This window comes from Pseudonaja textilis, chromosome 5 (genome assembly GCF_049901715.1).
Source record: "Pseudonaja textilis isolate UNSWEBS1 chromosome 5, rPseTex1.2, whole genome shotgun sequence".
Taxonomy (NCBI): domain Eukaryota; kingdom Metazoa; phylum Chordata; class Lepidosauria; order Squamata; family Elapidae; genus Pseudonaja; species Pseudonaja textilis.
In genome coordinates this window covers 56085330-56110062 of record NC_141994.1, presented here as the reverse complement: position 1 = coordinate 56110062, position 24733 = coordinate 56085330, and the positions used below count along the sequence as shown (strand labels likewise).

At 39.6% G+C, this 24733-nt stretch overlaps 1 protein-coding gene across 1 annotated transcript in view; it reads right to left on the bottom strand.

The window, feature by feature from the left end:
* Positions 1 to 24733, bottom strand: part of TMEM178B (transmembrane protein 178B) — a 323668-nt gene that overhangs the window by 233797 nt on the left and 65138 nt on the right. The window contains exon 2 of the mRNA XM_026698482.2: positions 19336 to 19449. Coding sequence (XP_026554267.1) covers positions 19336 to 19449 — 114 coding nt within the window. The remainder of the gene's footprint in view (positions 1 to 19335; positions 19450 to 24733) is intronic.

The following is a 24733-nucleotide window of genomic DNA, read 5'->3' as shown; positions in this document are numbered from 1 at the left end:
GAGTCGTGAGTACCTTCAAGTCAATATTTACTTCTGGCAGTTGCTTGGAGAGGTCCTTGCAGTTTTCTGCACAAGTTTTCAGAAGTGTTTGCCATTGCCTCCTTCCTAGAGCTATGAGAGAATGACTGGCTCAATGTCACTTACCTACCTTTGTGCCTAAGACAGGACTAGAACTTGCACTCTCCCAGTTTCTAGCCTAGTGCCTTAATCACTATACCAAGCTACCTTTCTTTTGCCATACCTTACCCTATTTTGCAGGATAAACTCTATCCACTGAAATACTGTATATAAAAACATATGCATGTACCTTTTCCTATTCCCCATGCCACAAATTCTTATTAGAGTTTGTTTTCAAGTATCTCCTTTAACAATACTTCTAAGCTAACAAGAGGGCCTGGTGGAGAAAAAAAAATCCATAAAACCAAATTAAAGTTGAACATTCAGGAATAGCTTTACAAATCCTCAAGAGTCAGGATGTTTTATGCTTTTCTTATCACCTACTGTTAATACTGTCTTGTTTTCCTGGAAATGCCTATTAAAACTGTTTAAGTTTGTTATGGTAATATAGGCTATCTTCTTTTAGGCAGGCGTACAGTCAGTATATATTTCAGAAGTCTGAAATCGTTATTGTAAACTGTCTTTCACTCTTACATTATTTGAGCTGTATTGAATCGAACAGCATCATAACAATTTTTTAGTAGAACATTTGAAAGTTCCATATCATAATCTTTAACCATCAATTTTTACACGGTTGGGTGCAGTGATATGGAAAGAATCACAGAATTTTAGCTGAGCATCATATATTGCATTGCTGCCTTGGGCAACGTTTTGCAATGGAGTGGTCAAATAGAAATAAAGGCTTGATGAAATAGTAGCATTAGGAAACATGTTCTGCAAAGATTTGCCCCCATTTGGAAAATGACATGATACAAAATGATACAAAATGACCAGAATTTCAAGAGACAATGCCCTGATCCTTGAGTTGCTTTCCAGCTACTGTGTTGTGGCACTTTAAACACCATTTGACCAGAATAAATAAATTACAACTTCTGGTGTGTGTGTGTGTGTGTACATACGTCTTTAAACTTAAGTTTTGATATCCCTTGGTCAGGTGAGGTAAAGCAGGTTGTAAGACAAATTTGTAATAAGCAGAAGTGGTATTCAGCAGGTTCTAACCAGTTCTGGAGAACCAACAGAGGAAAATCTGAGTAGTTCAGAGAACTGGCAAACACCACCTTTGACTGGAGATTTTACAGTATCCCTCCCCTGCCATGACCACCAAGCCACAGAACCGGTAGTATAAATAAAAAATTGAATCCCACCACTGGTACTAAGGCATGTTCTGTAGAACATCCTCTTTTTAAAATACTGACTGGTGTTTCTTGTGCTGAATTCAGCCATTTTTATTTTCTCAAACTGTGATAATATCCTTTAGTTTCATACCATAGTGGCTGCCCTCCCATGTCACCATCATCCAGAAAATGTGAAATGCATTATTCGCAATTAGTTGACAAGGATTTTTTTAAAAAACTACTTTTTGCTCCATCTTTCATCCAAAAGGTGAGCAAGAGAGAAGGGAAGACACACACATTAATAAAACTGGATTTTGACCAGCTAAGTGATTTAAAGTGATTAATGATAGTCTATCCTAGAACCATCCCTACTATTTTTCTATAAGTATCTGAGATAAGGGAATAAAAGGGAGATATTTAAGAGAATGCTTTTTGTTTCATTTGGTTCCAAAATGATTTCTGGTATCTAAGTTTACAAGAATTGGGCTGAAAAGGAATATTGTTCAAGTTTATGCAAACAGATTAGCTTCCAAAAGCTGAAGGAGATAAAAACACCTGATTTTCTGGGTTCCTTTGGGAAAACATTGAATGTCTTAAGCTTTTGCAAGTTGTCTTTTAAACCGACCCCCGACCCCCCCCACAATTCTTAAAGTTAAAAATGGCAATATTTTAATGCATCTATTCTAGGGTACTCTGAAACCATAAAATCATATGATAGTTGTCACAGGAGATACAGAGTTTTGTTGGTTTTCATACTGGGGTTTTATCTTGTAAGCTGCCTGGAGTCACCATTGAATTGAGCAGCCATATACATTTTAAAATAAATAAACAAATAAATAAATAATTTGTGCCAAGTTTACCAATGGCATGAAGATCATGATATACCATCCTACTTTATGCCTTGATCACATGGTTTTGCAAAGAACATGCTGTGTTTGTTGAGTCTTTTCTCCACAATTCCTTTGGCAATCCAGGTGTTTTTTCTGCTGGGGCTGTGCAAAATATTTAAAGAGATGCTTCATAAAGCTCACTTTGAAAACACCTCTCTTTAAAGCCCTAAACTCCATGGGAAAATCCCACTTTAGGGGGTCTGCTAGAAGATCTTCCTCTGTGTGCCCATGTACGCATGCATAAACACATAGACACACAGATATAGCACATCTATACAGAAGAGCATCAGATAAAGCAAGATAATGGTCATAGCAGTGCAATTGAAGCCCCGCCCCTTTTGATCTGCATGGGACATTGAAGATACAGACACAAAAGGGAGAGGCTTGGATTGTACTGAAGTGGCCATCAACCTGCCACTTTTGACAAACACACCCAAACAGTAGTGGGATTCAAAAAAATTTACTACCGGTTCTGTGGGCATGGGTTGGTGGACATGGCTTGGTGGGCATGGCAGGGGAAGGATACTGTAAAATCTCCATTCTTTCCCCACTCCTGGGGGAAGGTTACTGAAAAATCCCATTCCCTCTCCACCCCACTAACCTGCTTTCCAGCTCCGTTCTCCTGTACAGGGCAACAAAAGAAGACCCAGCTGATCAGCTGGGACTAGGGAGGCAGAGAATAGATGGGGGCAGGGCCAGTCAGAGGTGGTATTTGCCAGTTCTCCAAACTACTTCAAATTTCCGCTACTGGTTCTCCAGAACCAGTCAGAACCTGCTGAATTACCACCTCTGCAACCAATCCCAACTCCCACAGATGTTGTTTCACTTCTGCTATAGTTACTAGTAAAGTGAAGTGAAACAGAGAAAGTCTTAGAGTAACAATGCTAAGCTTTCTGGGGGAATGCAGTGGCCTCAGTACTTTGAGGCAATCATTAGCACAAGTAAAAACAACCCTGCCAATACTTTCCCAGCTCCGTTTATTTATTTTTATTTTATTTTTTAATTATGAAATTTATTTGCCATCCATCTTATTTTAAAGAGACCCTGGGCAACTTACAATATAAAAGCATTAAAAATCATCAAATATAAATATACCCAATAAAATCAGAATGCAGATTTTCTATTGGTTCTTCCCAAAATTATCTATGGGTTCTTCCCCAGCTCTGCCAATTCTTAGGCAGTAAAAGAGGAAGAGGCATCTTCCTGCATTGTGCCTTCATGCCAAACAAGTGAGTCCTATCTTTTTGATTGGGGAGCAAGTCCTTTGTATAGATGAACTTAATTATATGGTTAAAAATGGGAGACCATGAGTCGGCTTGCTTGCTCAGTAAACATGCCGAAAGGCAACAATTTCTTTGGACACTATAAAACAGACTGTGTGTATGTATGTGCATGTTTCCAGGGAATTATCATTGATGATGCTATCAAATAGTAGGCAAATAAGGACAGAAAGAGACCTGGAAATGTTTCCAGGTAAATATAGGGCAAGAGAGATGCACAATGATTTCCAAGTAGCATCAGCTTTTGTGAAGGTTGCACTCTCTACAGAATCTGGGTGACATGATTTCTATTCAAGCTCTGAACTGAAAGGAAGAGCTGTTTCCATAGCAATTCCACAATCATTCAATGCCCAGATGTAACATGTGCCTTGAATTATTGGACATAAAACACAGCTGCTCACCCTTCTCCCTTGACAGGAAAAGCTGAGGTGGCAACAGTTCTAGAAGAGAGTTCTAGAAGAGATCATTTTTGCTGCCTTTCTGAGCTATGAAGCATTGCAAGCTCAGATACCAGGAATCATTTATAACTGGGTACAAATGACATTTTGAATCCCCGCCCCAATCTTCTGGCAGTGATGTTCAGTGGTTGATTCCTCCAAATACTTAAGGAGAAGCAAAAAGTCTTCCATGATTTATTGCAGAAAGGACTCTTTCTTGAAAAACAACAACAACTCAATAGGAAGATTTGCTTCTGATGTCTTCTCTTGGGATTTAATGGAAATGTGGCTACCAGGGAAGCTATGGCCTGTAGGAGAAATGATTCTGCAGGGAAGACCAGAATCTTTACATATAATCTTAGCCACTTGTTACTTAAGCAAATGCAATAATTCTTGCCTCACAAGAATGTGATAGACATTCTTGCCGCACAAGAATGTGATAGATAGATAAACATTTCTGGGCCTGCAAATGAAAATTGAGATTGCCAAAGTACTTTAAAAAAAATAGAACACTTGAATCTTTTGGGGGCATCAAATAGGCAATTTGCATCCTCCCTATTAAACTAAAATTCAGTCAGAAAAAAAGATCAAGGGGAGCAGGAGCTTATATTGAGGAGTCACATCTTAATATATTCATAGATAAATGAAGGCCAAGATACAGTATATTTGCAAACCAAACTCCTTTTCTTTGCAATAAACCTGTCTACTTTGAATCCATCAGCTTCTTGCTTTCCTAGTTGTGAGCTGATGAAAGAGGATGATAGTAATATTAGGAAAATCTATTTTCTCTTGAAATATTGTTTTAATTGTTCGTCAATATGAAATAAAAACTGATAGGAAAAATGCAAGAGAATTTCTTTGTCTCCAGTAAAATTATTGTACAGTGAAAGTGGCATTTAATAGCATATGCTCCTAGATTTGAGTTATGGTCATAGATTTCACATCCCTTCTTGCTCTCTACCTGGGTTTTCCAGATGAGTGTGGCTAGAGGATATGAGACCCACTTCCTGACTGACAGCCAGGAAATAATTAGGACCACATGCAAATCACTTTTAGTTTAAGAGCCGTGGTGGAGCAGTGGTCAGAATGCTGTAGGGCTATCTCACTGCTCACTCCAGGAGTTTGATCCTGAGTGGCTCAAGGTTGACTCAGCCTTCCATCCTTCCAAGGTTGGTAAAATGAGGACCCAGATTATTGGGGGCAATATGTTGAGTATGTAAAACTACTTAGAGAGGGCTGTAAAGTCTAAATGCTATTGCTATTCAACCAAACACTCAGGTGCCTCAGATTCTGATGAAATTCATAGAGACCCAAAGAATTCAACAAAACTTTTCTTACAGTCTCTCACATACAGTAGTTATACATTCATCCCCATTCAGCCATGTCGATCTCAACTAGACTGCTAGGAAGGGCAGCCACCAAGTCTTCAAAAAGTGGTAGGCTTTAGGATCCCTTTTATTGCCTAAAGCCCTTGCCTTCATTCACAAATCTAATATCTGTCAGCAGTACAGATAGTACAGATGTCTATTTTTTGGTGATATTTCTCCTTTTATTCTTAAGGACTTGGTTCCTTCTTATCTACCTCTCAAAGAGATCTTTGTGACAAGATTTCTGGGTTTTGTCCTCTCTGTCCTCTAGGTTCACATTCTTGCACAAACCAATCTCATGCTCTCCCAGAAATGACTTAGATAATGAGAAACTCATTGAGAGCCTTTAATTACACACACAGCACTATCAATGCTCAAAAATAAAAATAAGACTAGGATCAACAGATACAAAAAGTCAAAGATCCAACATCCTTCATAGACACAGAGGGAAACTTAATAGGAGTAATTTGTGCTACATGATTACCTCAACTTTTATTCTGAAAATGCTTAAACCAACTTTTCACTAAAATTCATCCCAAAATGAGTTACTTTGAAGCTGTAGTCTTCTTCTGAGTTCAGTCAAGGCCTGGACTGGAATCTTGAATTGGAGCACTCTACAATGCAATATTTTCTTGAACATTCTACTTATTCAAAGCTAAAGGACGCTAAATAACAGAATAATAACAGAATAACAGAGTTGGAAGGGACTTTGGAGGTCTACTTGTCCAACCTCCTGCTCAGGCATGAAGTCCTATATCATTTCAAACAAATGGTGGTCCAATCTCTTCTTAAAAACTTTCAATATTGGAACATTCACAACTTCTGGAGGCAAGTTGTTCCACTGATTGCTTGTTCTAACTGTCAGGAAATTTCTCCTTAGTTCTAGATTGCTTCTTTCCCTGATTAGTTTCCATCCATTGCTTCTTGTCCTGCTTTCTGGTGTTTTGGAGAATAGATTCTCTCTGTTCTTTGTGGCAATCCCTCAGATATTGAAACACTGCTATCATGTTGCCCCAGTCCTTCTTTTCATTAAACTAGACTTACCCAAATGCAACAACCATTCTTTATGTGTTTTAGCCTCTAGTCCCCTAAGCATCTTTGTTGCTCTCCTCTGCACTCTTTCTAGAGTTTCAACATGTCTTTTTTACATTTGAGTGTCCAAAATTGGATGCAGTATTCCAATTTTGTGGCCTTACCAAGGCATTATAAAATGGTATTAATATTTCACGTGATCTTGATTCTGTCCCTCTGTTAATGCAGAGTAATGAAAGTAAATGCAAGTAAAGTACAAACAACTCACTTATCCATTTCTGGATGACAACTTAAAAGCAATTTCTTCTACAAACCTAGATTCAGCAGGGTTTTTGTTTGCTTTGTTCTGTCAATTTTCTTTCTGAAGAACAGTGGGCAACTGTTGAAAAGCATCTGGTATCTTAATTTGTAAATATTTTCTATACAATCCTAAAGACCCCAGATTTTGGCAAAAATTAACTACCATCCTATGCATGCAAGAGCATGAAAAGATAGAGGAAATAACTGCCAGTTTTTCACTTTTGAAACTGAAATATGGAACAATCAGGCAGCTTTAATTATTATGAATCATCATTTATATTTTAGCAGAACATCTCCTGGATTAGCCTGAAGCCTAATGGTAAAATAACTTTCCATCTATTGCCTAAATTATTGAAAATAGCATCTAACAGTTCCTTAATTGCAAATACTATTCCTTAATACTATTATTCATACAAGCGTTTTCTTATTATTTATAATGGATAATGCTATTAAATGACTAGGTGATATTTTACATGACGAAACAGACGTTTGCTGACTAACACACACACATACACACACCACACACACAAACACATTCCTTCATTCCCCATCTCTACTTCCCTTGAGTATTTCCACATTCTACTCATGTGACTGTATGTTGAAATGACCTTGGGAGACAGGAGGAAGACCTGCAGCCTGATAAGAGGCATCACAATCCTCAGGTGGAGGAAAAACATAGGAAACATTTCAGAAGGATGCTCCCTACTTTTTTCAGAGACTAAAAAGAGAGATGGGGAGAAATACTTTCAGTCTGGCAAGATTCTGTTTAATGTAACCTTATAATATAGTGCTAGTGCTACTGGTTATACTCAGGGGTAGGATTCAGATGGTTCGGACCAGTTCGAGCGAACCTGTAGTTCCAGCGATTAGTTGGCCCCGCCCACCCACCTTTGCCCCAGTCTGTCCTTTATTTCCGTGTTTTGCAGCCCAGCTGATTTGCACAGCACAGCAAATTGCTGTGCCTCAGCTGTTTCACTCACTGGGGCTGCAACAGAAGGTAAGTTTTAGAGCCAAATATGGGCAGTTTTCAAATGCTGTGAATCACATGCTCACCAAACTGGTTGGTACATCAGTTGAATCCTACCCCTGGTTATACTTCTTGCCTGGATGACCTTGAAAGACTAATAACTAAATTTGCCTCCTAGTCCTAATAACAGAATAATGAATTTGGAAGGGACCTTGGAGATCTTCTAGTAAACCCACTTCTCAGGCAGAAGATCCTATACCATTCCAGACAAATGGCTGGCCAGTCTCTTCTTTACAAGCCTCCAATGATGAAGCATCCTCAACTTCTGAAGGCAAGTCATTCTACATGTTAATTGTTCTCATTGTTAGGCAATTTCTCCTTAGTTCTAAGTTGGTTCTCTCCTTAATTAGTTTCCATCCATTGATTGTTCTCTTGCCTTCTGGTGCTCTGCAAAATAGGTTGATCCCCTCTTCTTTGGTGCAGTTCAGCAGGTTCTGACCAGTTCTGGAGAACCAGTAGAGGAAATTTTGAGTAGTTTGGAGAACCAGCAAATATCACCTCTGACTGGAGATTTTACAGTATCCTTCCCCTGCCACACCCACCAAGCCATGCCCACAGAACTGGTAGTAAAAAAAATTGAATCCCACCACTGGTGCAACCCCTCAAATATTGGAACACTGCTATCATGTCATCCCTAGCCCTTATTTTCATTAGATTAGACATACCCAATTTCTCAATCTTTCTTCATGTGTTTTACCCTCCAGCCTTCTAATCATCTTTGTTTTTCTCTTCTCATTCTTTCCAGAGACTCAACATCTTTTTTATAACATGGTGACCAAAACTGGATGCAGTGCTCCAAGTGTGATCTTACTAAGGCTTTATAAAGTGTTACAAATACTTCACATGATCTTGGCTCTATCCCTCTGATAATGCAACCTAGGATTCCACTGGCTTTTTTGGTGGCTGCCGCACACTGCTGACTTCTATTTGATTCTTCTATTTCCACCCAACTCTCTTCAGAGTCCACCTTCCCACCCTCAGACAACTAGGAACTCCCTCCAGCCAGACAATGGGAAAATATGAAAAATCAGCAAGTAGCCAAGTTTCATCTCCATCCTTGACCTCCATCTCTCACCACATTTGCTGTCTTCAGTGAAGAACAAAACAGAAAAATAAAGAAATCACTAGGCAGCTCCATCCATGGGACCACTTATGCTACAGCTACTTCAAAATGCAGAGACATGAGCAATAGCAGGCATCTCTCAGTGGGTCTACCCATTACCACTCTAGGCCAGCTGCATTGGTCAATTTCCAAGTACATGTCAAGATACTGGCCCTCTATGTCATAGGATTGGAGACTAGTTGTCTCCGATCATTTTTGCCCAGCCAGTACGTTCCAACAGTGAGGGCACAATCCACATCCTCTCAATTAAGCACGGGCATCTTGTGAAACCTAGAAAGTGTGCCTATTCTATGGCAGCCCCCACCTTCTGCAACAGCACCCCTCCCAAGATAAGGGCAGCACCCTCTCTCCTAGGGAATCTGGAAAAAAACTGTCCTTTTTTTCAGCATACAGCTTCTGTTTTGCTTTGTTAATTTTTCTGTTTATCAGATTATTTTTGTCCGGTCTGTCTGTCTGATTTTATGCTTGTAGTTGTCCTTATGTTTTTTTTCTAGTTTTGTATGCTGCCCAGAGTCCACTGGAGCAGGGCAGCAAATAAATTTAAATGAATTACAATACCATTCACCCTTATCACTTGATGCAGTCATTTTTCATCAAATCATGTCATGTCCTGTTCGAAGCCCAAGCATATTCCACAATTTTCTGTCCACAGCTACAATCTCTGCATCCTTCCATTTAAGGTTGATGTTTTCCTGAAATATTTGGCACAGGTTTTCTTTGGCCTTCCTCTTTTTCTCCAACTATCTAGTGGTATCCAATTGATTGTGGGTTTTGCTGGATGTTGCTCATTCAAAAGAGCCAATGCAATCCTAAATTGCATTAACAGTGGGATCCAATCAAGATCCCATGAAGTACTAATAGCACTCTATATAGCCTTAGTAAGACCACCTCTACAATACTGCATCCAGTTTTGGTCACCACACTATAAAACAGATGTTGAAATTCTAGAAAGAGTGCAGAGAAGAGCAACCAATATGATTTAGGGGACTGGAGGCTAAAACATATGATGAAGGGTTTCAGGAACTGGGTATTTCTAGTCTAGTGAAGAGAAGGACCAGGGGAAACATGATACAGTGTTCCAATATTTGAGCCACAGAGAGGAAAGGATCAACCTATTTTCCAAAGCACCCAAAGCCCGACAAGCAATAATGGATGGAAACTAATCAAGGTGAGATTGAACCTGGAAATAAGGAGAAATTTTCTGACAGTGGAACTTCATCACTGGAAGCTTTTGTTGAGTTGGCCATGCCCACCCAGCCACATGATCACCCAGCCAGTCATTAGGGCAGAGAGCCCATTGCTAAAAAATTTGAAGCCCACCCTGGGTCAACCTTCCCAAAGCCTATTTACAAGGCGATTCCAAAATTCTGATGGCCAGCTCCCCTTCCCGCATTCATGCGACCACATTTATAAGTGTTCAGCAATGGGCCCAAATGTATGGGTTTGTAATGCCCCATGGACAGGTGACCATGATTTATGACATTTTTGCCAGAAACTGGCATTTTCTTCCAATTTCTGGCAAAAACCACCCATGGCAAACAATGGGGTTTACCTAAGGACTCTGGCATTCACCTAATGACTGCTGTAAAAAAAAAAAAGTCCTAAAATCACATGATGACTGCTTTGTAACCATCATGTCTTCTGACCTTAATCGCCCGACTCAGTAAGGGTCTCGAGTTGAGGACTACCTGCATTCCCTTGGAAGTTCCCTTTACATTTCTAACTCCTCCCTTTCTTTTTATTTCATTTTTTCAGACTTCAGAGCATTTTATCCCTGCCATAAACAACTGACTGTAACACAAAAAAGACGGCTACAAGCTGAGCATAGGGCCTCTGACCGAGCACAGAAGAAAAGGGGCAGACAAAAGGCAGGGCTATCAATATTGCAGACCTTTTCAACACAACTGGGACCTGCCCCCCATTAACAACTTAGCACAAATTGCAGATTACTTTTCTTAGGAATCAATGAAGTAATTTGCTTGGAAACTTAGTTAAATCCTAAATACATAAAGCTGCCCCCATCCCTGTAAACCAACCCTCGGGGTACACTTATCTTGCTGAATTTCCCAGCAGCTGCATTTGCTAAATATGATTGCTTATTAACCAATATATCAGTCATTTCCCTTCTCCATTCCCAGTGCATTATGATGTCCAATTTCATATGATTAGGGAGTCATTTAAATTCCTGGGAGAGAAAAAGAGACTGAGCAATCTACTGTTATCCTTGTCTTAAGACAGGCTGCCAAGACAAACTAATAGCAACAAATGTACTTCTAGGATCATTCAACATGGTGTTGGAGTTTCATCAGGAAAGGGGCAGAAATACATAAAATGAGGAATCAACAGCTTCTTGTCAGTGCTCTCATACAATGGTTGACATAATGGGTGGGTTCGCAGATGGATGTATTTATGCACATTTAACACAATAACAGAGTTAGAAGGAGCCGCGGAAGTCTTCTAATCCAATCCTCTGCTCAGGCAAGAAACCCTATACCATGTCAGACAAATAAAAACCTCCAACCTCTGGAGGCAAGTCATTCCACTGATTAATTGTTCTGTCAGGATATTCCTCATTAGTTCTAGGTTGGATCTCTCCTTGATTAGTTTCCTTGCATGCCTTCAGGTCAGTGTTAACTCCTAACAATTCTGTTAACTGGAACAATTAATCGCTACAGTTTTCTTGGCAAGATTTTTGGTTTGGCAAGCAAGACTACAAGCCATTTTTTAGCTTGCTGCCTTAACCACTATAGCAAAATGGCTGTCTACAATGAGTGCCTACAATCTCATATGCAACATGGCAAGGAAGTTATTTAGCAGCAACGCACCATCTTCTTTTCTTATAATTGCTTTTATAATCTGCTTTGCCTTTGCCCCAATCCATGGGTCAACAACAAGAAGAGCAAATTTCATAGCAATATAGGTTGTTGTTTGTTTGTTTGTTTTGATGATCCACAGATGAGTAGATAGTGCTTTAACTTGTTGATGAGGAAAAATCCTCACATTGACTGTACATATAAACCACAGTTCACTTCTCAAGGATTATTAGTCAAAACTCCCCTTTGTTATATTTGGAAGTTACTATATTAGATGACAAGGAACACACTCTAATTACAAATAGAAACAAGGGAATTCATTTATATTTTCAGATTCTGAGCTGACTGGCTGTTTATAAAGCCCATATAAATCTGCCCCCTTCCTCAAAGTCCTTCCATCTTCATGTGGCTAGGAAAAATGTTCATACTGAGGAAATCAATGTTCCCTTCCTTCTTTCAGGCCCCAGCAGCCTGACCCCTTGTAAATATAGAAATGATAGGTACAATTCATCACTTCCTAACTCTGGCTGAAACTATCTGTCATATATACCCACTGTAGGCAGGAAACAATCAGAAGTGTGATGAAGAGAGGCTCCAATGCAGACATCTAACTCTTCATGCATCATGGCATGATCACACAAATCACACAAACTCAGTTTTTGTCATGCAACTGCTACAAGTTATATAATTGTACGTATTTATGTGTACATATTTTAACCCTGTTGCATTATCACCTCCTTTATTATTTTTTACTTTCCCCCTATTATTGGATGTACGCTTTAGTATTGTTATTATTATATTATGTTGTTTTGCAAATACACTGATGTTTCTGTACTGGAGACAAATGCCTTGTGTGTCTAACCAGACTTAGCCAAATAAATAAAATATAAGTAAGTATATAATTCACATTATGAAGTCATGACATGATCCTTCCATGGACACCCATGGTTCTGAACTCTGGACCAGTCAAATCAACATACTTTTCAACCAGTGGAGGGATTCAAAAAACTTTTACTACCGGTTCTGTGGGCATGACTTGGTGGGCATAGCTATGTGGTCATTTTGACTGGGTGGTGTGGCTATGTGGACATGTGACTGGGGGAGGTCAAAAGACAGAAACTCACTTTCTGGAGCAGGGTGTTGGACTAGATGATCTCCAGGTACCTTCCAGCTCTGGATTGCTGTGCTAAGTCAAAGTATCCTCTGAAGCTACTGGCAAGGTTTGTGGTCCTTCCTTTTCCTTTTTCCCTCCCTCCCCCCTCCCTTTCTTTCTTTCTCTTTCTTTCTTTTCTCTTTCTCTTTCTTTCTCCCCTCCCTCCCCCTTTCTTTCTCTTTCTTTTTTCTTTTGCAGCATCCCCCATGTTCCAATTTTGGCTTAGTGGGCATCAGGGAAGCCTCCTGGGAGCTGAAAAAGCAGCATTTTGAAGAGGGGGGGAGAATAATCTGTGCCACATGATTTAGATTAGCTAGAAAGCAAGAAATCCAATGATATCCTGCTTTCTAGCTAATCTAAATTGCGTGGCACTGCTGATTGTCACCCAGTGATCATCAGAAATACTGGTTTGGCTGAATCAGTAGATTTTTTAACTACAGGTTCAGCTGAACCGGGCCAAACCAGTAGAATACCACCACTGGTGTCAACATTTTCCACCAAACTAATAGCTATAAAGATCTTTAAAGTTGTCAAGGTTTTTCTCAAACTGAAGCTATCTAGATGTGCTGAAGGAAGTCTACAAAGGCTACAAACATGCACCTGCTGTTATATGCTGTTTACAACTTATTCAATTTTTCACAATCAGTTGTTCAAATGCCCAGTAATGAAACCAAAAATAATTAACGGCACCAATAACGCCAGCAATTTTACTGAAACTCCAACAACGCCTAAATGCCCAGATTTATAAATACACTTATACTGATAGATAAAAGAAGCAACATTTTTCATTACCAAAAGTAAGACTTCACTCATTCCATTTCTGGTCCTCAAAATGAAGAAATTGTGAAGCAAACCCCTAAATATGTTTAATCATAGGATAGCAATCTAGGAGTGGTGCAGTGGCCCAGAGATGGAACTCTCACCTCACAGTCAGGAGGCTGTGAGTTCGATCCTAAGTAGAGGCAGATATTTCTCTCTCTGGGCACAATGAGAATATATCTGCTAAAAAAACCATCCACATTGGCAACAGGAAGGGCATCCAGCCAGTAAATACTCAGCTCTATTCAGTTGCCCAGATTCCACCCCGCTAGCGATTATGGGATCATTAAAAGAGGATGATGATAGGATATCAGTCAAAGCATGCTCACAAGGGAGTAACTTCTACTGAACACCAGAGGTGGTATTCAGCAGGTTCTGACCAGATCTGGAGAACCGGTAGTAGAAATTTTGAGTAGCTCAGAGAACCGGCAAATATCCTCTGACTGGATATTTTATAGTATCCTTCCCCTGCCTTGGCACCAAGCCACGCACACAGAACCGGAAGTAAAAAAAAATTGAATCCCACCACTGCTGAACACCAATAATTTGTTAAAGGCCACAATTCATACCTGCAATTCTAACTAACTATACCTACTTGGGAACAAGCCTTGCATAATTCAATGGAATCTAGAATTTAATAAACATGTATAGGATTAGGTTACACACTAGCAAAGCAAGATAACACAGAATCTCCAACCAGAGTAAAGGAACATCCAGGCACTAAGGAAAAAAATGACACTGGTGCAACACTTTAAAGTACTGGAAAGGAGAAAAGTTACTTTATCACAATTTTCAAATCAAAGTGTTAGAAAGCCGGCACTGTTTCAGCTTTTGCATAGCTGAAGTTTTAGATACATTTTACTGTAACTTTGCTTATTTTCAAGGTTGTCTAGCTGCAAGAATCCGGAACAAATGAAATGCAAACAGTAAATCAATGATGTGCATCAACCCTATTTGTGAATTGTTTGGTGAGGAACTCTATTTGCAATGCAAAATATGAACTGAAGTTACATTTGCAATTATACACTATCTCATTAAATGTTTTATTTACATTATCACTTATATACAATTAACTCATTCCTATGCTTAACAATTATCCCTTTAGTCAACTATCAACCCAAAGTACATATACTCCCAAATTGATTTATATTTGTATTTTGCCTTTTTCTTACACTGGCAGCGAAACTCATGACTTTCCTATATCAAACCATACTTCAAACACAGGTAGTCCGTGACTTACAACTGCCATTTCTGCTCAAAATTTCCATTGCTAAGCAAACCAGTTGTTAAGTGAATTTTGTCTGATTATACGATCTGAGCCGCAGTGGCACAGTGGTTAAAATGCAGTACTGCAGGCGACTTCTGCTGACTGCCGGATGCCTACAATTTGGCAGTTTGAATGTCACCAGGCTCAAGGTGGACTCAGCCTTCCATCCTTCCGAGGTGGATAAAATGAGGACCCAGATTGTTGAGGGCAATATGTTGACTCTGTAAACCACTTAGAGAGGGCTGTAAAGTACTGTGAAGTGGTATATAAGTCTAAGTGCTATTGCAATTTTTTGCCACAGTTGTTAAGCAAAGCACTGCAGTTAAGTGAACCATGCAGTCATTAAGCAAATCCGGCTTCTCCCATTGATTTTGCTTGTTGGAAGCCAACTGGGAAGGTTACAAAAGGTGATCACATGATCCCAGGACAGTGCAACTATCATAAGTACATGCCAGTTGCCAAGCACCCAAATTTGAATCACATGACCATGAAGATGCTACAATGGTTGTAAGTGCGAAAAATCATAAGTTTTTTCAATGCCGTTGAAACTTCAAATAGTCACTAAATGAATGATTGTAAGTCAAGGACTACCTGCAATAGAATTCAGAGTAAATATAAGAAGAAATTCCTCATTCACTTCCCTTGACCAACTACTCAACACAAGCTGCCAAGGATTAATGCAACATTTTAATACAACAGTTTGTAGAGATTCTCAGTCATCCAGGTCACGGTTGTCCCAAAGGTACTTTTTCAGGAGGCAACTGCACATTCTTGTTTTTTCTTCGAAGATGTTTCACTTCTCATCCAAGAAGCTTCTTCAGCTTTGATAGGATAGTGGGGAATGGAAGGATTTATATTCCTTGCAGACAGCTGGTCATTTGCATTCTTTTAGAGAGTTGTTGAGGCCACTTGGATCTTTATAGACCTCCAAGTGCTTCAACAACTCTTAAAAGGATGCAAATAACCAGCTGTCTGCAAGGAGTATAAATTCTTCCATTCCCCACCCTCCAGTCAGAGCTTCTTGGATGAGAAGCAAAATGTCTTCAAAGAAGAAACAAGAAAGTCCAGTTGCCTCCTGAAAAAGCACCTTTGGGACATTTTAATACAACGTTTTCATGTGTGGTAGGGACACACCATTGCACCCATGTGCTTCAAGATAAATTTGGAATATGGAATAGTCCTAGACTAGGGATACTTTAGAATTTCAACCAGCAAGCATTTTTTTAAGCAAACCAGTTTAATTTGCACTTCCTAGACTAATTCATGGGTAGGAATATAATTAACCTTTCATTTTAACATCTCTCCAAATGTTGTGACTCAGATCTTGGCTCAAGTTATATACGATATTTGCATAAAGTTGCACACAAGGATGTTTGTTTCTTTGGATAAAATGCACTGAAATCTAGGGTAAATTGTGCATTATTTTTTAATTTAATGTGTATTAAAATAAGGAAGGCATTGGTTCATGTGGAAGAGGAATGGAGGTGAATTATAAATGAACATGGAGTAAACTGACAGGGATGAAAATAATCTCATCCTCTTTACCCTAGAGGTACACTGATATATGCACATAAATCTCCATTCGATGGGAAGCCTTTGTCATACATGGGATGCTTGGAAAAGGGATGGACTGGAACTTCAGGCTCCATGAGGTCAAACATTGAGGTCAAACATGGAGGTCAAACAAGTATCTGCCTGGGAATAGTCACCTGTCTAGTCCCAATATAGCCCTTCTTTTGTGCTTTTTAACAAATGAAGGGAAAAGGGTGAACCTTCTTATGATGATTCAAGAACATGGCTAGGAAAGAACCCCTTTTTAAAAAAGGAGAAATTTGTCCTATTTCCATATGCTTCACTAGGTCACAGAGAAGAGTAAGTGTGCTTTGCAATTCTACAATCACACAACAACTTCTAATCCGTGAAAGAAAAATTTAGCTCCTAATACTTAGGTGCGGTGTGGGACTAAAATAACTCCTTTAAGCAGTGGTGGGATTCAAATGTTTTTACTGCTGGTTCTGTGGGTGTGGCTTGGTGGGCTTGATTTGCTTGGTGGATGTGGTTTGGTGGGCATGGCAGGAGAAGGATACTGCAAAATCCCCATTCCCTTCCCACCCCACTAACCTGCTTTCCAGCTCTGTTCTCCTGTGCAGGGCAACAAAAGAAGACCCAGCCGAACAGCTGGGACTCTGGAGGCAGAGAATAGATGGAGGCAGGGCCAGTCAGAGGTGGGATTTGCCAGTTCTCCGAACTACTCAAAATTTCTGCTACCGGTTCTCCAGATCTGGTCAGAACCTGCTGAATGCCACCTCTGCCTTTCAGGTTATTAACTCCTGCATATTGTTAGTGGGGTGGGGAGGGAATGGGGATTTTGCAGTATCCTTCCCCTGCCATGCCTACCAAGCCACAATATGCCCACTATGCCACGCCCATAGAACCGGTAGTAAAAATGTTTGAATCCCACAACTGACACTAATGTAAGAAAAACACTTGGGGATAGTTGCACATAGCACCCATAGCCTCTACAGAAGAGGAAGAACCCAAGTGTGTTGTCAACTATTTATTGGAGAAAAGAGCAAGCTACAAAGTAGATGCAAGATGAACAATTTCCATCTTTAAGCAAATCTACAAAAAGAGTAATTCAGTCTAAGCTTTAGGAGATGTCACTGTTTATTTTTATTTTATAAGCCAGAGATGGCTTATAAAACATGTAGTCCAGTCTTATACAACTTGGTCCCCTGCTTAATCCAAGGCAAATAGGGGAAAGGGAACTAATGTTCTTCAACCTCAAACTGTCCCAAACTTGAACTAAAACCCTGCTTAGAATGGGGAGCATAATAGTGGAATAACATCTGCTTAGCTGTAAAAGTAACCTTTGGGGTCTTTCAGCATGAATTTCCAGAGTCCCCAAAATGTAATAGAAGCCCTTGTTCATACCCAATTTCTCAATCAAGGTGTTTCATATGAAAACCATCCCTGCATTTTATTCTCTTCCTTTTTAAAAAAAAAGATCAGCAGATGAAAATATATGGTACATTCATTTTCTCAACCAACAGTAGGCCGATTTTCTCTAGCTTGAGCACCTTCCCTATATCTGGAAGTCAACTCCCAAGATTCCCCAGCCAGCTGAAAATTTTGGCAGCTGAAGTCCACACACTTGGAGCTTCCAAGCTTGGAGAAGGCTGCTGTAAACATTTTTCCAGTTTTGGGTGTGTTTATTTTTTTCTCATGACTTTCTGTTTATCCAAGGCCATTTGGTGTTCCTTGATGCCATTCAAATTTAATTAAGAAACCGTATCAGTAACCATCTTTTGAAAGCTTTGGTTTAAAGACCAAATAATCCACCATGAGCCGCAGTGGCACAGTGGTTAAAGTGCAGTACTGAAAGCTACTTCTGCTGACTGCCGGCTGACTGCAATTTGGCAGTTCAACTCTCACCAGACTCAAGGTTGACTCAGGCTTCCATCCTTCCAAGGTGGGTAAAATGAGGACCCAGGTTGTTGGGGGCAATATGCTGTCTCTGTAAACCACTTAGAGAGGGCTGTAAAGCAGTATGTAAGTCTAAGTGCTATTGCTATTATGCAGAGAAATGAGAAAGAACTATTAAAGCTTTGCCACTACAGAGACACGGATATCTTGCCTCTGAATATCCATTTTCCTTTCTTTCTTTTTTTCTCCACCCAAGTTTTCCCACATGTCAGCCATCTGCCCAATGTCAGCCATCTGCCTCAAGGCAACTGTTTCCCTATCAATTATGATTGCTTCAGAGACTGTTGAGTGTCCACTGCTTATAGTGAAGACCAGCCAGAGTCCTGGTAGGCTTTTGCACACTGCCCATGGCAAAAAGAAGGGAAAAGCTGGCTTGAGTTTGGGGCAAGATTTCAGATGAAAGAAGAAAGAACTTCACGAGCACAAGCTAGAGAAATCAGGGTGATACACTGACACTTGAGGTCAATTATAAACCTGCCTAGACAAGAGCAATCATACCCAAACACAAGTTCTGATTGAAAACTTTCTCCAATATGTATCAGAAAAAGAAAAGGGAAGAAAGGTGAAACTATTTCTTCAATCCACGCAACTCTACAATTTCTGCTGTGCAACAAGACATCAAAAGGCCAGTCACATGTGCTCTATATACAGATCAGACTATTTGGAAGATCATGTCTCCATGCTAAGAATGAATTTTCCCAAGGCAACTTCAGCAAATTGAAGGCTGCATAGCTAACTCTGAAGGTTCCCTCTCATGCACTATGAGAGGAATTTGGTTGTAAAATTTACCATACCATCACAAATATAAAACAGTGAACCTGCTACGAATTTGATAGAACCAGAAGTATGCATGTCATCATGCATCATGACACTTGTAATTCAACTGGACGTATTGTTATACTTGGTTGCAATGTTTCTAGCACAGGCATAAAACCAGCAGAGCTGTTCAGAGTAATAGAAAATGTAGGTTTTTCCATACTTTTGCAACCTTCACAATTTGAAATGAACGTTCAATATTGGGAGGAGAAGGAAAGAGGCGAGAAACTTACGTAAAGCATGCCATTCATCTTGACGGATGGTCTTAGTAATGTTGTAGGTTAGATTCTTAGGAATGGTTGCTGAGGAGTAGTGGTACTTGATGTATGAGCATTGGTCAATGGCTCCTGCAAAGACAAGATATGGGAAACATAACATCACTGATGCCACAATACTTCTATTTTATTAAATGAAGGGTTACATCAGATCAGTATGGAGCATCATTAAACAGTTTACTTAGATACAAAACGGGCAAGAGTTGTATCTGGATATTCTGTCTTTCACTACACAGTCTTTTACAATCTTATATTTTCATTAAATTCCCAAGCCTGTCACTCCATTGATTGTTAGAGTTGGTTTGGTTGATTCAGCTGGCCAGATGGGTGCCCTCTTCCTTACTTACTGCTTAATATGTGTCCCTCCTAAAGCTGGATGAGGATGGCTATCCCAGTTAGAAGGATATGCTGTTCTGCAGCATATACTATAGCCCTTCTAGAACCTGCATACAAGATCATTCCTCAAGTAAACCATCATAAGGGGATTTTTCCCATTGGGCTCATTCAGTGGCAACACTGCCATCTCCATTAAGAAGAAGGTATATACCCTTGACCTGGACACCATCAAAGCTACACCAACCAGGACATAGAAAAATTCAAAGAAGTAGTGCAAGATTAGAAGATATGGAGATACCTGGCCCATAGCATTGCCAAGAGTTGGAGATGACTAAATAGATATCATCCTTGTTATCATAAATTATTATTGCTGTTATTGTTATTTCTATTATTATTATTACTATTACTATTATTATTATTAACTTCTTCATCATCGCCACACTCTTGACAAAGTTCAGTGAATTTATCCTTCCCTTGGAGAAACATGGAGACATCATCCACCCAATTTCCCCTTTGACAGAGAAATTTCTACCCAGCATTAGCATTAACAAATATATCTATTAAACAGCTGGTGCTCCCCAAACCACTGAACATACACAAAGGTCTCCTGATGCCAGTGAAAGGACAAGGTAGATAAATGTAGTCCTCACAGTCCTTCTGTGAGGTGAAATAAGATAAGACGGCTTAGGTGGGAGCTTTCGGATGCCATGAAAAAAAAGCTTCTTGCCTTAGTAATATAATTTTTAACCGCAGGCAAATGAAGTGAATCTTTAAGTAAATAAAAAAAAAGTAAATTCCTAGATCCATTTATACACAAATCAAAATCATCCTTTATGATTAATAAATAAATGCTACCTAATCGGATTACATCCCTTAAATAGATTTTCATTATTTCCTCATGTTGCACAGACAGGACTGAGATTGAGAAACAGTCGTTTTCACTAATGATTCCCAAAACCGCCGTTTTAGCTACAGACTGCTTCCTTCCAATTTTCACTCCTGGAATTTTAGTCCTTGTTTCTGGAGCAGAAATCTATTCAACTGCTCCTTCTCCTTAATCTTCTTCCATCCAAGGTAAACATACTTCTAGCTTTCCCTATTGGGATTTGAGATTTACCAGATCTCATTGTTTTTTCCCCCTCTAAATATACTCTAGATTGCCAGCGATTTCTCTAAAAGACCCACAATTGAATATAGAATTACACTTTCAACCTTACCATTGTAGAATAGAAGTAAATTATTACTGGAGAACCCAAAGGCCAATAGCTACAATCTGAATTTTGAAAGTGGAAGGCTATGAGAGCCTTCCCACATAGCTGTGACATGGGACAGGGTAGTGTTTTTACAAAATCTTTGCCACAGCAGGCATTGCAAGTCATGAAATCTTACCACCGCATCTGAGCTACCAAACCATGGGTGATTTAACTAGGTGGCAAAGAAAACCATGGTTCCTTCCATCTAGTGATTATCTGTAGCCCAGATATAGCCTAAGAAATATCCCTTAACAAGAAAGCCTAAGCCCTGATCCAACCCCATTTTCAAGACACTTTTTATTACTCCAACATATCCACTTTCCCCATTTCTCTCTCTTGTGCAGGGGTGTCAAACTCTAACTCCATGGGCCGGATTTGGTCCACAGGATGTAGAGATCTGGCCCATGGGGCCGCCGCTCTGGAAACAGTGAAGTGGTGCCTCATGCAGCCCTCCCAAACTCTGTTTTCACTGGCAGAGGACTGCAGGAGGCAGTCGCCACTGAAAACCCAGGCCACCACAGGCGCCCCCAACACGAGTGATGTTGAGCTGGCCAGGCCCACCTTGGCCATGACCACACTGACCACACAAAGCTCCTCCCATCATCCCGAGATCAAACACAACCCTGATGCGGCTTTCAATGAAATCAAGTTTGATACCCCTGCTCTAGTACAATTGGTGGGTTTACCATATTTGGGCTGTAGAAATCCAAATAGCTACTAGCAACTCAGCAAAATGTATTTCTGTATCTCTTCACTGCTATTTTACCATCCTCTGTAATTCTGCAACACAGATATAATAGTGACTAACTGGGCACACTTTCAAACAAAACACTGGGTTATAGTCATCCATCATTTTTATTTCCTAGATAAGAATATCCACTGGGACAATATGAGATCTGGGGTGGGGGGGCAACTTTTTGAGCAAAACGTTTTTATTCACTTGTTTATTGCTGTTGAATACAGCTCAATGTGCCAAGAGTTCCAGTGGTTTACAAACTAACAATTTCAAAGATCCACAGTTCAATGAGAAATGCAGAATTAAAACATTCACAGTAAATATAACAATTATATCAAACTTAACCTTAATTTCAGTAATTTGGTGGAGACGTGCAATCGATGCTGAACACTGATGCTTTGTTTGATAGCATGCCAGCTTTCCTTTTAAAATTAAAGGATCTGTTAAAATCAGGTTTGACATGACATCTGATAAATGTATATGGTACATCACCTGAATTATCTAAACATGATTCTGTAAGTGATCTTGGCATATGATTGATTGATTATTTGATTTGATTTGTCAATCGCTTACAAAATAATAGGTATAAGAATAAACATGAATACAGGAAATAAGTACAAATAAATGAGGACAATAGGACAGGGACAGTAGGCACAATTGTGCACTTATGCATGACCCTTACGGACTTCTTAGGAATGGGGTGATGTCAATAGTTTAAGGGTAAAGCAGTGCAAGTTTGAGGATGCAACAACAGAGTCAGGTAGTGCATTCCAGGCACTAACCACTCTGTTGCTGAAGTCGTACTTTCTGCAATCAAGTTTGAAGCAGTGTACATTGAGTTTGTATCTGTTGTGTGCTCTTGTATTGTTGCCGTTGAAACTGAAGTAGTCATTGACTGGTACAGTCGTGGGATTCAAAATTTTTTACTATCAGTTCTGTGGGCATGGTTTGGTGGGCATGGCAGGGGAAGGATACTGTAAAATCTCCAGTCAGAGGTGGTACTTGCTGGTTCTCTGTACTACTCAAAATTTCCGCTACCAGTTCTCCAGAACTGGCCAGAACCTGCTGAATACTACCTCTAGACTGGTAGGACATTGTAGCAGATAATTTTGTGTACTATGCTTAAGTCCAACCATAGGCAGCATAGTTCTAGGTTGTCCAGGTCCAAAATTTCAAGCCTGGTGGTATAGGGTATTCTGTTGCATCAGAGGAGTATAGTACTCTTCTTGTGAAATACTTCTGGACTCACTCAATTGTATTAATGTCCAATATACAGTGCAGATTCCAGATAGATAAGCTGTATTCGAGTATTGGTCTAGCAAAGGTTTTATATGCCCTAGTTAGCAATTCACTATTACCGGAGGAGAAGCTTTATAAGATTAGATTTACAACTCTTAATGCCTTTTTGGCAATGCTGTTGCAGTGAGCTCTGGTGCTTAGATCATTTGATATGAGTACTCCAAGGTCCCTGGCAGAGTGGGGGTCATCAATGAGGTCATATGATATTTGATTCATCATGATTTTATTTTTCACTATTTCTCTTTATCCAATGAGCTTTAGAGAACTGTTAGGTCCTAAAACAGTACTTGGCATGAATGCACCAGAAATATCAGAGAATGAGTCAAGCATTTTGCAACTAAATTACTAGTTAGTACTACATGGTTCACAACTTCCTAAGTTATCAGAGGTGTTCATTGTTTGCTTTCCTTGCATGCTCCTAACATTCTGCCTTTGACAGCAATTAGATTAGAGAAAGGCAAATATTATAGGGGGGAAAGCACAATATTTACATAGGCGCCCGTCTGCCCTGACAGCATGGTGGGCTCTGTTCTGTGCCTTTACCATCTGGGCACCAAATGCACATCCAGAATAAAAGTTTACAACTAAGAACTGTACTTAAAATGCAACACTGATGTGATCTTTTCTCTTTCCCTCACACCACTCTAGAACACGCTGACGTCTTTTATGCCAAGGATGTGCAAGCTTTAGGGGGACAAAAGTCACATTTTGAGGAATATGTTGGACTCAACCCAAAATGAAGGTTGGGTCAGGAGGTAAATAGATAGGACTAGAACAGATGGTGATGTACATTTCATGAATCTGTTTATTCTTTATACGTTTAATGACAATTCTTCCAGCAGAATTACACTTGAGATTAACCATCTCTTAAATTGTGGGAAGAGAGTGAAAAGAATACAAATTACAGATTTCTTTTGTGCAAAGGAAAGAAGGTAGGAATAGCCTCGTGTATTATTGTAGAAGGAATTTATCCTCATCCTCATGCAGGTTCTTTAGTTTACCAAATAGGATCCTCTTTGTTTAAATCGAAGAGACTCAATGATAGTCTGTTTTACCACCTGTCATAAATGGATAGTATAAGGAAATCCTTTAAAAGATTAAGCATTCAAGAGGCAGCAGTCCAAGAAGCCCAGCTGTTTTTGCACTATGCATGTACACATATTGATCACAAAAATGAGCCAACAGATAGAAACTGCAGGAAATGTTTTCTTTTTATCATCTCTCAGAAGAATTGGTCTCATATTAAGAGTCAGGGGATGGTGGAACAAATCAGAAAATGTAGGTTGTCCTTCATTAGGACTGGTTAAATGAAGGTTGAATGCCCAGCTGTCAGGAAAGTTGTGTTTCATCTTTCACCTGCTCAAACCGCCGCTCCTTTACCCTCAAACTAACCTCTGTTGACTTCACCCCATTCCTAAGAGGTCTGTAAGGGCATAAGTGCACAATTGTGCCTACTGTCCCTGTCCTATTGTCCCCAATTATTAGTTCCTATTTCTTACATTTAAACTTATGTTTATTCTTATTTCTATTGTATTGTAAGATTTTGACAAAATAAATAAATAAATGTTGTAGGTCTTACACTGTGCTATACTGGGACTAAAATAGCCTTTTCCCAATCCAAAAGTACTCCAGATGTGCTAGGTTTAAAGCTCACAGGGCTCCAGAGCAGCCTAGTTATTTGCCATACTGCCTAGAACTTTCATGAGCTACTATATAATGCAATACATCTGGA